General features: G+C 42.3%; 1 protein-coding gene across 1 annotated transcript in view; it reads left to right on the forward strand.

Annotated features, from left to right (window-relative positions):
• The window catches only part of nfatc2ip (nuclear factor of activated T cells 2 interacting protein), a gene marked incomplete at its 5' end in the record, with an annotated part of 50619 nt that extends 36105 nt beyond the window's left edge, over nt 1-14514 (forward strand). The window contains one exon of the mRNA XM_084326008.1: nt 13677-14514. Within this exon, the coding sequence (XP_084182134.1) occupies nt 13677-13835 (159 nt within the window). The 3' untranslated portion in view covers nt 13836-14514. The remainder of the gene's footprint in view (nt 1-13676) is intronic.
• Between the last annotated feature and the right edge of the window lie 2263 nt (nt 14515-16777).

The raw sequence follows: 16777 nt of genomic DNA on the forward strand, positions 1-16777 counted from the left end.
CATGTAGCATCAAGGACAACATTAACCCACATGTAGCATCAAGGACAACATTAACCCACATGTAGCATCAAGGACAACATTAACCCACATGCAGCATCAAGGACAACATTAACCCCACATGCAGCATCAAGGACAACATTAACCCCACATGTAGCATCAAGGACAACATTAACCCACATGTAGCATCAAGGACAACATTAACCCACATGTAGCATCAAGGACAACATTAACCCCACATGTAGCATCAAGGACAACATTAACCTCACATGTAGCATCAAGGACAACATTAACCCACATGTAGCATCAAGGACAACATTAACCCCACATGTAGCATCAAGGACAACATTAACCCCACATGTAGCATCAAGGACAACATTAACCCACATGCAGCATCAAGGACAACATTAACCCACATGTAGCATCAAGGACAACATTAACCCACATGTAGCATCAAGGACAACATTAACCCACATGTAGCATCAAGGACAACATTAACCCACATGTAGCATCAAGGACAACATTAACCCACATGTAGCATCAAGAACAACATTAACCCACATGTAGCATCAAGGACAACATTAACCCACATGTAGCATCAAGGACAACATTAACCCACATGTAGCATCAAGGACAACATTAACCCACATGTAGCATCAAGGACAACATTAACCCCACATGTAGCATCAAGGACAACATTAACCCCACATGTAGCATCAAGGACAACATTAACCCACATGTAGCATCAAGGACAACATTAACCCACATGTAGCATCAAGGACAACATTAACCCACATGTAGCATCAAGGACAACATTAACCCACATGTAGCATCAAGGACAACATTAACCCCACATGTAGCATCAAGGACAACATTAACCCACATGTAGCATCAAGGACAACATTAACCTACATGTAGCATCAAGGACAACATTAACCCACATGTAGCATCAAGGACAACATTAACCCACATGTAGCATCAAGGACAACATTAACCCCACATGTAGCATCAAGGACAACATTAACCCCACATGTAGCATCAAGGACAACATTAACCCACATGTAGCATCAAGGACAACATTAACATCACATGTAGCATCAAGGACAACATTAACCCCACATGTAGCATCAAGGACAACATTAACCCACATGTAGCATCAAGGACAACATTAACCCCACATGTAGCATCAAGGACAACATTAACCCCACATGTAGCATCAAGAACAACATTAACACACATGTAGCATCAAGAACAACATTAACCTACATGTAGCATCAAGGACAACATTAACCCACATGTAGCATCAAGGACAACATTAACCCCACATGCAGCATCAAGGACAACATTAACCCCACATGTAGCATCAAGGACAACATTAACCCCACATGTAGCATCAAGGACAACATTAACCCCACATGTAGCATCAAGGACAACATTAACCCCACATGTAGCATCAAGGACAACATTAACCTCACATGTAGCATCAAGGACAACATTAACCCACATGTAGCATCAAGGACAACATTAACCCCACATGTAGCATCAAGGACAACATTAACCCCACATGTAGCATCAAGGACAACATTAACCCACATGTAGCATCAAGCACAACATTAACCCACATGTAGCATCAAGGACAACATTAACCCACATGTAGCATCAAGGACAACATTAACCCCACATGTAGCATCAAGGACAACATTAACCCACATGTAGCATCAAGGACAACATTAACCCACATGTAGCATCAAGGACAACATTAACCTACATGTAGCATCAAGGACAACATTAACCCACATGTAGCATCAAGGACAACATTAACCCACATGTAGCATCAAGGACAACATTAACCCCACATGTAGCATCAAGGACAACATTAACCCCACATGTAGCATCAAGGACAACATTAACCCACATGTAGCATCAAGGACAACATTAACATCACATGTAGCATCAAGGACAACATTAACCCCACATGTAGCATCAAGGACAACATTAACCCACATGTAGCATCAAGGACAACATTAACCCCACATGTAGCATCAAGGACAACATTAACCCCACATGTAGCATCAAGAACAACATTAACACACATGTAGCATCAAGAACAACATTAACCTACATGTAGCATCAAGGACAACATTAACCCACATGTAGCATCAAGGACAACATTAACCCCACATGTAGCATCAAGGACAACATTAACCCCACATGTAGCATCAAGGACAACATTAACCCCACATGTAGCATCAAGGACAACATTAACCCCACATGTAGCATCAAGGACAACATTAACCTCACATGTAGCATCAAGGACAACATTAACCCACATGTAGCATCAAGGACAACATTAACCCCACATGTAGCATCAAGGACAACATTAACCCCACATGTAGCATCAAGGACAACATTAACCCACATGTAGCATCAAGCACAACATTAACCCACATGTAGCATCAAGGACAACATTAACCCACATGTAGCATCAAGGACAACATTAACCCCACATGTAGCATCAAGGACAACATTAACCCACATGTAGCATCAAGGACAACATTAACCCCACATGTAGCATCAAGGACAACATTAACCCACATGTAGCATCAAGGACAACATTAACCCCACATGTAGCATCAAGGACAACATTAACCCCACATGTAGCATCAAGGACAACATTAACCCACATGTAGCATCAAGGACAACATTAACCCACATGTAGCATCAAGGACAACATTAACCCCACATGTAGCATCAAGGACAACATTAACCCACATGTAGCATCAAGGACAACATTAACCCACATGTAGCATCAAGGACAACATTAACCCCACATGTAGCATCAAGGACAACATTAACCCACATGTAGCATCAAGGACAACATTAACCCCACATGTAGCATCAAGGACAACATTAACCCCACATGTAGCATCAAGGACAACATTAACCCCACATGTAGCATCAAGGACAACATTAACCCCACATGTAGCATCAAGGACAACATTAACCTCACATGTAGCATCAAGGACAACATTAACCCACATGTAGCATCAAGGACAACATTAACCTCACATGCAGCATCAAGGACAACATTAACCCCACATGTAGCATCAAGGACAACATTAACCCCACATGTAGCATCAAGGACAACATTAACCCACATGTAGCATCAAGGACAACATTAACCCACATGTAGCATCAAGGACAACATTAACCCACATGCAGCATCAAGGACAACATTAACCCACATGTAGCATCAAGGACAACATTAACCCACATGTAGCATCAATGACAACATTAACCCCACATGTAGCATCAAGAACAACATTAACCCACATGTAGCATCAAGGACAACATTAACCCACATGTAGCATCAAGGACAACATTAACCCACATGTAGCATCAAGAACAACATTAACCCACATGTAGCATCAAGGACAACATTAACCTCACATGTAGCATCAAGGACAACATTAACCCCACATGTAGCATCAAGAACAACATTAACCCCACATGTAGCATCAAGGACAACATTAACCCACATGTAGCATCAAGGACAACATTAACCCCACATGTAGCATCAAGGACAACATTAACCCCACATGCAGCATCGGGGACAACATTAACCCACATGTAGCATCAAGGACAACATTAACCCACATGTAGCATCAAGGACAACATTAACCCACATGTAGCATCAAGGACAACATTAACCCCACATGTAGCATCAAGGACAACATTAACCCACATGTAGCATCAAGGACAACATTAACCCACATGTAGCATCAAGGACAACATTAACCCACATGTAGCATCAAGGACAACATTAACCTCACATGTAGCATCAAGGACAACATTAACCCCACATGTAGCATCAATAACAACATTAACCCCACATGTAGCATCAAGGACAACATTAACCCACATGTAGCATCAAGGACAACATTAACCCCACATGTAGCATCAAAGACAACATTAACCCCACATGTAGCATCAAGGACAACATTAACCCACATGTAGCATCAAGGACAACATTAACCCACATGCAGCATCAAGGACAACATTAACTCACATGTAGCATCAAGGACAACATTAACCCCACATGTAGCATCAAGGACAACATTAACCCACATGCAGCATCAAGGACAACATTAACTCACATGTAGCATCAAGGACAACATTAACCCACATGTAGCATCAAGGACAACATTAACCCACATGTAGCATCAAGGACAACATTAACCCCACATGTAGCATCAAGGACAACATTAACCCACATGTAGCATCAAGGACAACATTAACCCACATGTAGCATCAAGGACAACATTAACCCACATGTAGCATCAAGGACAACATTAACCCACATGTAGCATCAAGGACAACATTAACCCCACATGTAGCATCAAGGACAACATTAACCCACATGTAGCATCAAGGACAACATTAACCCCACATGTAGCATCAAGGACAACATTAACCCCACATGTAGCATCAAGGACAACATTAACCCCACATGTAGCATCAAGGACAACATTAACCCACATGTAGCATCAAGGACAACATTAACCTCACATGCAGCATCAAGGACAACATTAACCCCACATGTAGCATCAAGGACAACATTAACCCCACATGTAGCATCAAGGACAACATTAACCCACATGTAGCATCAAGGACAACATTAACCCACATGTAGCATCAAGGACAACATTAACCCACATGTAGCATCAAGGACAACATTAACCCACATGCAGCATCAAGGACAACATTAACCCACATGTAGCATCAAGGACAACATTAACCCACATGTAGCATCAAGGACAACATTAACCCCACATGTAGCATCAAGAACAACATTAACCCACATGTAGCATCAAGGACAACATTAACCCACATGTAGCATCAAGGACAACATTAACCCCACATGTAGCATCAAGGACAACATTAACCCCACATGTAGCATCAAGGACAACATTAACCCACATGTAGCATCAAGGACAACATTAACACTTTGGTTGCCTAAGGTTAAATTAATGATATACCATAGATTGCCAGCGCTATTTGTCTATGGAGAAAGTCCCCTTCTTTGCAGGGCTATAACTTTTTAAATTCTATTGCTACATTGCCATTATTAGGGCCCATTCAAAGTCCTATATGTATTGTTCATTGTGTAGCAACGTTAAACTTTTTCATTCACATATTCATAGTAAAGTATGGTCTAATGTATAAGTATGTTTTCATCTCTTTCTGCAGCTTTCTCCAGAACGTGATATATAGCCCCAAATGCATTATATTGATGATGAAATACAGTTTGATGGAAATCAGCGCGATATAAAAAATTCCAACTAGACGTACTTCTAGAAGTTACTACACGTCATCTGATGTTGACCGGATGGGCGAGGGGGCGTTTATAATTCCGTGGGCAGCGTTATACCAATCATCTAATGTGGGTCAAATGTTGATAATATCAGTTATTATCGAAGACGGTAACGTTACACGCTGAAACTCACCCCAGTCTCCGCGCGCCGTTGGGCGATCATCGTCGAGTAGACATTTTATCATTATGGGATATATTATTACCCGGTCCATCTCCAGCTTGTATAATGGTATATACGTCCAAATCATGTTGTTTATCGAGTTATTGGCAATCGATCGCTATGTAGAGTGACGAGCTAGAGTCACGGGACATGTACCGAGTGGCCGGAAGCAATACGGACGTCTAGCAAAACCTCTAGTGCGCTTCCTGTTAAGCGCTTGCGCCGATCGGCCACCAGATGGCGCTCCTGAACCGCCAGAGAGCTCAGTGGGTCCTGCTGGTGGATCTCAGGCCAGCGGAGGGACATTATGAATCCGATCGCAGATTTTTGAAATATTGATATAAAGACGACGTACAGCGTCCCCCGGCAACTTTAGCATGGCCAGCAAAGACGTCTAAAGACGGCTCCCGGCACCCAAAGTGTTAACCCCACATGTAGCATCAAGGACAACATTAACCCCACATGTAGCATCAAGGACAACATTAACCCACATGTAGCATCAAGGACAACATTAACCCCACATGTAGCATCAAGGACAACATTAACCCACATGTAGCATCAAGGACAACATTAACCCCATATGTAGCATCAAGGACAACATTAACCCACATGTAGCATCAAGGACAACATTAACCCACATGCAGCATCAAGGACAACATTAACCCCACATGTAGCATCAAGGACAACATTAACCCACATGTAGCATCAAGGACAACATTAACCCACATGTAGCATCAAGGACAACATTAACCCACATGTAGCATCAAGGACAACATTAACCCCACATGTAGCATCAAGGACAACATTAACCTCACATGTAGCATCAAGGACAACATTAACCCACATGTAGCATCAAGGACAACATTAACCCCACATGTAGCATCAAGGACAACATTAACCCCACATGTAGCATCAAGGACAACATTAACCCACATGTAGCATCAAGGACAACATTAACCCCACATGTAGCATCAAGAACAACATTAACCCCACATGTAGCATCAAGGACAACATTAACCCACATGTAGCATCAAGGACAACATTAACCCACATGTAGCATCAAGGACAACATTAACCCACATGTAGCATCAAGGACAACATTAACCCACATGTAGCATCAAGGACAACATTAACCCCACATGTAGCATCAAGGACAACATTAACCCCACATGTAGCATCAAGGACAACATTAACCCACATGTAGCATCAAGGACAACATTAACCCCACATGTAGCATCAAGGACAACATTAACCCACATGTAGCATCAAGGACAACATTAACCCCACATGTAGCATCAAGGACAACATTAACCCACATGTAGCATCAAGGACAACATTAACCCCATATGTAGCATCAAGGACAACATTAACCCACATGTAGCATCAAGGACAACATTAACCCACATGCAGCATCAAGGACAACATTAACCCCACATGTAGCATCAAGGACAACATTAACCCACATGTAGCATCAAGGACAACATTAACCCACATGTAGCATCAAGGACAACATTAACCCACATGTAGCATCAAGGACAACATTAACCCCACATGTAGCATCAAGGACAACATTAACCTCACATGTAGCATCAAGGACAACATTAACCCACATGTAGCATCAAGGACAACATTAACCCCACATGTAGCATCAAGGACAACATTAACCCCACATGTAGCATCAAGGACAACATTAACCCACATGTAGCATCAAGGACAACATTAACCCCACATGTAGCATCAAGAACAACATTAACCCCACATGTAGCATCAAGGACAACATTAACCCACATGTAGCATCAAGGACAACATTAACCCACATGTAGCATCAAGGACAACATTAACCCACATGTAGCATCAAGGACAACATTAACCCCACATGTAGCATCAAGGACAACATTAACCCCACATGTAGCATCAAGGACAACATTAACCCACATGTAGCATCAAGGACAACATTAACCCCACATGTAGCATCAAGGACAACATTAACCCACATGTAGCATCAAGGACAACATTAACCCACATGTAGCATCAAGGACAACATTAACCCACATGCAGCATCAAGGACAACATTAACCCACATGTAGCATCAAGGACAACATTAACCTCACATGCAGCATCAAGGACAACATTAACCCCACATGTAGCATCAAGGACAACATTAACCCACATGTAGCATCAAGGACAACATTAACCCCACATGTAGCATCAAGGACAACATTAACCCCACATGTAGCATCAAGGACAACATTAACCCCACATGTAGCATCAAGGACAACATTAACCCACATGTAGCATCAAGGACAACATTAACCCACATGTAGCATCAAGGACAACATTAACCCACATGTAGCATCAAGGACAACATTAACCCACATGCAGCATCAAGGACAACATTAACCCACATGTAGCATCAAGGACAACATTAACCCACATGTAGCATCAAGGACAACATTAACCCCACATGTAGCATCAAGAACAACATTAACCCACATGTAGCATCAAGGACAACATTAACCCACATGTAGCATCAAGGACAACATTAACCCCACATGTAGCATCAAGAACAACATTAACCCACATGTAGCATCAAGGACAACATTAACCTCACATGTAGCATCAAGGACAACATTAACCCCACATGTAGCATCAAGAACAACATTAACACTTTGGTTGCCTAAGGTTAAATTAATGATATACCATAGATTGCCAGCGCTATTTGTCTATGGCGAAAGTCCCCTTCTTTGCAGGGCTATAACTTTTTAAATTCTATTGCTACATTGCCATTATTAGGGCCCATTCAAAGTCCTATATGTATTGTTCATTGTGTAGCAACGTTAAACTTTTTCATTCACATATTCATAGTAAAGTATGGTCTAATGTATAAGTATGTTTTCATCTCTTTCTGCAGCTTTCTCCAGAACGTGATATATAGCCCCAAATGCATTATATTGATGATGAAATACAGTTTGATGGCAATCAGCGCGATATAAAAAATTCCAACTAGACGTACTTCTAGAAGTTACTACACGTCATCTGATGTTGACCGGATGGGCGAGGGGGCGTTTATAATTCCGTGGGCAGCGTTATACCAATCATCTAATGTGGGTCAAATGTTGATAATATCAGTTATTATCGAAGACGGTAACGTTACACGCTGAAACTCACCCCAGTCTCCGCGCGCCGTTGGGCGATCATCGTCGAGTAGACATTTTATCATTATGGGATATATTATTACCCGGTCCATCTCCAGCTTGTATAATGGTATATACGTCCAAATCATGTTGTTTATCGAGTTATTGGCAATCGATCGCTATGTAGAGTGACGAGCTAGAGTCACGGGACATGTACCGAGTGGCCGGAAGCAATACGGACGTCTAGCAAAACCTCTAGTGCGCTTCCTGTTAAGCGCTTGCGCCGATCGGCCACCAGATGGCGCTCCTGAACCGCCAGAGAGCTCAGTGGGTCCTGCTGGTGGATCTCAGGCCAGCGGAGGGACATTATGAATCCGATCGCAGATTTTTGAAATATTGATATAAAGACGACGTACAGCGTCCCCCGGCAACTTTAGCATGGCCAGCAAAGACGTCTAAAGACGGCTCCCGGCACCCAAAGTGTTAACCCCACATGTAGCATCAAGGACAACATTAACCCCACATGTAGCATCAAGGACAACATTAACCCACATGTAGCATCAAGGACAACATTAACCCCACATGTAGCATCAAGGACAACATTAACCCACATGTAGCATCAAGGACAACATTAACCCACATGTAGCATCAAGGACAACATTAACCCACATGCAGCATCAAGGACAACATTAACCCCACATGTAGCATCAAGGACAACATTAACCCACATGTAGCATCAAGGACAACATTAACCCACATGTAGCATCAAGGACAACATTAACCCACATGTAGCATCAAGGACAACATTAACCCCACATGTAGCATCAAGGACAACATTAACCTCACATGTAGCATCAAGGACAACATTAACCCACATGTAGCATCAAGGACAACATTAACCCCACATGTAGCATCAAGGACAACATTAACCCCACATGTAGCATCAAGGACAACATTAACCCACATGTAGCATCAAGGACAACATTAACCCCACATGTAGCATCAAGAACAACATTAACCCCACATGTAGCATCAAGGACAACATTAACCCACATGTAGCATCAAGGACAACATTAACCCACATGTAGCATCAAGGACAACATTAACCCACATGTAGCATCAAGGACAACATTAACCCCACATGTAGCATCAAGGACAACATTAACCCCACATGTAGCATCAAGGACAACATTAACCCCACATGTAGCATCAAGGACAACATTAACCCCACATGTAGCATCAAGGACAACATTAACCCACATGTAGCATCAAGGACAACATTAACCCACATGTAGCATCAAGGACAACATTAACCCACATGCAGCATCAAGGACAACATTAACCCACATGTAGCATCAAGGACAACATTAACCTCACATGCAGCATCAAGGACAACATTAACCCCACATGTAGCATCAAGGACAACATTAACCCACATGTAGCATCAAGGACAACATTAACCCCACATGTAGCATCAAGGACAACATTAACCCCACATGTAGCATCAAGGACAACATTAACCCCACATGTAGCATCAAGGACAACATTAACCCACATGCAGCATCGAGGACAACATTAACCCACATGTAGCATCGAGGACAACATTAACCTTGCATGCAGCATCAAGGACAACATTAACCCCACATGTAGCATCGAGGACAACATTAACCCCACATGCGGCATCGAGGACAACATTAACCCACATGTAGCATCGAGGACAACATTAACCCCACATGTAGCATCGAGGACAACATTAACCCACATGTAGCATCAAGGACAACATTAACCCCACATGCAGCATCAAGGACAACATTAACCCACATGTAGCATCAAGGACAACATTAACCCACATGTAGCATCAAGGACAACATTAACCCACATGTAGCATCAAGGACAACATTAACCCCACATGTAGCATCAAGGACAACATTAACCCCACATGTAGCATCAAGGACAACATTAACCCACATGTAGCATCAAGGACAACATTAACCCTACATGCAGCATCAAGGACAACATTAACCCACATGTAGCATCAAGGACAACATTAACCCACATGTAGCATCAAGGACAACATTAACCCACATGTAGCATCAAGGACAACATTAACCCACATGTAGCATCAAGGACAACATTAACCCCACATGTAGCATCAAGGACAACATTAACCCCACATGTAGCATCAAGGACAACATTAACCCCACATGTAGCATCAAGGACAACTTTAACCCACATGTAGCATCAAGGACAACATCAACCCACATGTAGCATCAAGGACAACATTAACCCCACATGTAGCATCAAGGACAACATTAACCCCACATGTAGCATCAAGGACAACATTAACCCCACATGTAGCATCAATGACAACATTAACCCCACATGTAGCATCAAGGACAACATTAACCCCACATGTAGCATCAAGGACAACATTAACCCACATGTAGCATCAAGGACAACATTAACCCACATGTAGCATCAATGACAACATTAACCCACATGTAGCATCAAGGACAACATTAACCCACATGTAGCATCAAGGACAACATTAACCCCACATGTAGCATCAAGGACAACATTAACCCCACATGTAACATCAAGGACAACATTAACCCACATGTAGCATCAAGGACAACATTAACCCACATGTAGCATCAAGGACAACATTAACCCCACATGTAGCATCAAGAACAACATTAACCCACATGTAGCATCAAGGACAACATTAACCCCACATGTAGCATCAAGGACAACATTAACCCACATGTAGCATCAAGGACAACATTAACCCACATGTAGCATCAAGGACAACATTAACCCACATGTAGCATCAAGGACAACATTAACCCCACATGCAGCATCAAGGACAACATTAACCTACATGTAGCATCAAGGACAACATTAACCCACATGTAGCATCAAGGACAACATTAACCCACATGTAGCATCAAGGACAACATTAACCCCACATGTAGCATCAAGGACAACATTAACCCCACATGCAGCATCGGGGACAACATTAACCCACATGTAGCATCAAGGACAACATTAACCCACATGTAGCATCAAGGACAACATTAACCCACATGTAGCATCAAGGACAACATTAACCCCACATGTAGCATCAAGGACAACATTAACCCACATGTAGCATCAAGGACAACATTAACCCACATGTAGCATCAAGGACAACATTAACCTCACATGTAGCATCAAGGACAACATTAACCCCACATGTAGCATCAAGAACAACATTAACACTTTGGTTGCCTAAGGTTAAATTAATGATATACCATAGATTGCCAGCGCTATTTGTCTATGGAGAAAGTCCCCTTTGCAGGGCTATAACTTTTTAAATTCTATTGCTACATTGCCATTATTAGGGCCCATTCAAAGTCCTATATGTATTGTTCATTGTGTAGCAACGTTAAACTTTTTCATTCACATATTCATAGTAAAGTATGGTCTAATGTATAAGTATGTTTTCATCTCTTTCTGCAGCTTTCTCCAGAACGTGATATATAGCCCCAAATGCATTATATTGATGATGCAATACAGTTTGATGGCAATCAGCGCGATATAAAAAATTCCAACTAGACGTACTTCTAGAAGTTACTACACGTCATCTGATGTTGACCGGATGGGCGAGGGGGCGTTTATAATTCCGTGGGCAGCGTTATACCAATCATCTAATGTGGGTCAAATGTTGATAATATCAGTTATTATCGAAGACTGTAACGTTACACGCTGAAACTCACCCCAGTCTCCGCGCGCCGTTGGGCGATCATCGTCGAGTAGAAATGTTATCATTATGGGATATATTATTACCCGGTCCATCTCCAGCTTGTATAATGGTATATACGTCCAAATCATGTTGTTTATCGAGTTATTGGCAATCGATCGCTATGTAGAGTGACGAGCTAGAGTCACGGGACATGTACCGAGTGGCCGGAAGCAATACGGACGTCTAGCAAAACCTCTAGTGCGCTTCCTGTTAAGCGCTTGCGCCGATCGGCCACCAGATGGCGCTCCTGAACCGCCAGAGAGCTCAGTGGGTCCTGCTGGTGGATCTCAGGCCAGCGGAGGGACATTATGAATCCGATCGCAGATTTTTGAAATATTGATATAAAGACGACGTACAGCGTCCCCCGGCAACTTTAGCATGGCCAGCAAAGACGTCTAAAGACGGCTCCCGGCACCCAAAGTGTTAACCCCACATGTAGCATCAAGGACAACATTAACCCACATGTAGCATCAAGGTCAACATTAACCCCACATGTAGCATCAAGGACAACATTAACCCCACATGTAGCATCAAGGACAACATTAACCCACATGTAGCATCAAGGACAACATTAACCCACATGCAGCATCAAGGACAACATTAACTCACATGTAGCATCAAGGACAACATTAACCCACATGTAGCATCAAGGACAACATTAACCCACATGTAGCATCAAGGACAACATTAACCTACATGTAGCATCAAGGACAACATTAACCCACATGCAGCATCAAGGACAACATTAACCCCACATGTAGCATCAAGGACAACATTAACCCACATGTAGCATCAAGGACAACATTAACCCACATGTAGCATCAAGGACAACATTAACCTCACATCATTTGTACCATAGGCAGGAGGGAAAATACACCAGGGTAATGATGTCATAATAATGACATGAAGGTCTATGGAGGTCTATGGAGGTCTATGAGAGGTCTATGGAGGTCTATGGAGGTCTATGAGAGGTCTATGAGAGGTTTATGGAGGTCTATGAGAGGTCTATGGAGGTCTATGAGAGGTCTATGGAGGTCTATGAGAGGTCTATGAGAGGTCTATGAGAGGTCTATGGAGGTCTATGAGAGGTCTATGGAGGTCTATGAGAGGTCTATGGAGGTCTATGAGAGGTCTATGAGAGGTCTATGGAGGTCTATGAGAGGTCTATGGAGGTCTATGAGAGGTCTATGGAGGAACGTAACGCCTGCTGTTTCTGTGTTTCACCAGGAGGAGGCGCTGGGCTCCATCCTCTCCCAGTATCTGTCCAACATGGCCGCCGGACACAAGGTGCACTTCCGCTACGACGGGTCCAAGGTCATGCCCAGCCAGACCCCCGCGCAGCTGGACATGGAGGACGGTGATGTCATCGAAGTGTGGGCTCAGTGATGTCTCGCCGTCGGTAGTGTGATAGTAAAGGGTTAACCTTCTGTAGTGTGGCAGTGAAAGGGTTAACCGTTTGGTAGTGTGGCAGTGAAAGGGTTAAAGGGTGCGGGCGCGGGGAGAGAACACGCTAACTCCACGCAGAACAGCCGTTCTTTTGAGCCATACTGTGGACCTTATTTATTTAAAGAGCACATGATCTGCACATAATCTCAACACGCATCCAAAGACTCTAAACCGTTTTTGCACACATTCTTTTAGTTTGACAAGTTAACCCTTTCACTGCCACACGACAGCCGGTTATTTGCGGAGCTATTGGAGCTAATGATGGAGCATCGCTGTCGGTTGTGTGATAGTAAAGGGCTAACCTTCTGTCGTGTGGCAGTGAAAGGGTTAATGAGTTAATGAGTTTGAAAGATATTGGATCCTTATGTCGTGTTAATTACAGCTCCATGAAATGATGTAGATGAAAACATAGCAATACCTTGTCTTGTAGTAAATAATAATTTTAATTGAATAATTAAATTAATGCAAAACGGTTTAGTTTTTGGATGTGTGAGATTATGTGCAAAATTAATCTGCATTGTTTTTTGGTGAAGTGGCCATTCTAAAGCTATTTTCAGTCACAGATAGTGACTCACAAGTTAGTTCTGAAACCTAGGAAAATACATGTGTAATGCATCCGAGGACAGAGTTTTTGATAATAAATATAATGAGAAAACAAATAAGTCTATGCCGTCATTTGTAAAGAATTTTTATTTTTTATTTTTTTTAAAGCTCAATACTCCAATGTGATGGAGTATAAAGATCTATAATGTGATGGAGTATAACGATCTATAATGTGATGGAGTATAAAGATCTATAATGTGATGGAGTATAACGATCTATAATGTGATGGAGTATAAAGATCTATAATGTGATGGAGTATAAAGATCTATAATGTGATGGAGTATAAAGATCTATAATGTGATGGAGTATAAAGATCTATAATGTGATGGAGTATAACGATCTATAATGTGATGGAGTATAACGATCTATAATGTGATGGAGTATAAAGATCTATAATGTGATGGAGTATAAAGATCTATAATGTGATGGAGTATAAAGATCTATAATGTGATAGAGTATAAAGATCTATAATGTGATGGAGTATAAAGATCTATAATGTGATGGAGTATAAAGATCTATAATGTGATGGAGTATAAAGATCTATAATGTGATGGAGTATAAAGATCACTCACCCATTCACTCACCAACGGTGTGGAGGCGACCAGGCATGTATGCATGATGAATTGAAAATGGGGGACCCTGATGTAAACAAGACGAAAGTCTTTCTCTGGTCTGCATCCCCTTAACAATTGTGTGTATTAAGCTGTACTGTACCCATTCTGCAATCTGTTAATAAAGATTTCAATCAATCAATCATCCCTGTTTTTAAAGATAGAATCTTCAAACAGTGCTAATGAGCCCTGGTACTGGTGTGAGCTGGAGTCTGAGGTGTGGTCAGCAGTAAAGCACCCCCCCCCCCCCCCCCCCCCTCCCTATCTTCACTCAACTCCCAACTCGCACGTCAGACCCAAACAAAAAATGTAAACAGTGCAGTACCAATTGATTGAAAACTTTATTGACAGATTGCAGAATGGGTACAATACAGTATGGCTCAATACACACAATTGTTAAGGGGATGCAGACCAGAGAAAGACTTTCGTCTTGTTCACATCAGGGTCCCCCGTTTTCAATTCATCAAGAATTTTTTTTTTTTTTTTTTTTTTCATTTTTTAGCGTTTATCGCTTTTCTGGTCAAGCATGACCGACAGTTGTAGGGTGAAACGGGAGAGAGAGCAGGGGAAGACATTCGGCAAATGGCGGCGAGTCCGGGAATCGAACTCGGAGTCAACCAGATCCGTGACGCAGCACGGTATTCCGCGACGCAGCGCGGTACATGGTGTGCTACTGGAGCACCCTCATCAAGACATTTATGACATACAAGACATACAGATATACAGTACTGTGTGAGAAAAAGAGATCATAAAAAAAGATATACATCCGAAGGGGAAGAAACTGTACGATTTGGACATTTACAGGGGCCAGTTTCTAATTGCAGCCTCCCGTAGGTGCTCTTTGAGAGCGGTTTTTGAAGGAGGGTAGTGATTCACATTTCTTTATGGCTGTGGGTAGGGCGTTCCACATTGATGTGGCATAATTGCAAAACGTGTTTAGTCCCTTGTTTGAGCCGAATCTGGGTTTAACATGATTTGTTGAGCTCCCTCTGGTGTTGTGATCGTGGTATTCACTGACCTTTGGGAAGTATTTTGACATGTACATGGGTACCTTAGTGGTGTAGTGTATCTTTTAGACCAGGCCCATTGCAAGTTGCTGTACTCTGTCGTCTACTCTAAGCCATCCTAGGTTGTCAAAGTGGGCAGGGGTGAGGTGGGTTTTCTGGAGTAAGGTCAAGCAGTAGTCTGACCAGTTTGTTTTGAGGTTTGTAATTTAGTTTTTAGCGCCTTTGAGGTGCTTTGGTACCATGAGGTGCAAGCATAGTCGTAGTACCCTTGAATGAGTGCTCCTGCCAGAGTCTTCAGGGTATTCTTGTTTACCAGAGAGGAGATCCGGTACAAGAATCGAGTTCGTTGGTTGACTTTTTTTATTACATTGGATGCCATTTTGTCACAGGAAAGATTAGCCTCTAGGATGGAACCCAGGTATGTAATTTAATCTTTCCTTGTGACAATATTGTCACCCACTGTAACTGAGAAGCCGTTGGCCTTGCTGAGTTTGTTATTTGATCCCAAGAGACAATTGTGTGTATTGAGCTGTACTGTATTGTACCCATTCTGCAATCTGTCAATAAAGTTTTCATTCATTCATTCATACGCACAGAAAGGTACACCTATGTTCATGCAATGGGGAAATACATTGCGATTTCAAGTGAGGTGGACCGGCCA

Source organism: Notolepis coatsorum (genome assembly GCF_963971535.1).
Source record: "Notolepis coatsorum genome assembly, chromosome: 12".
Lineage (NCBI taxonomy): Eukaryota > Metazoa > Chordata > Actinopteri > Aulopiformes > Paralepididae > Notolepis > Notolepis coatsorum.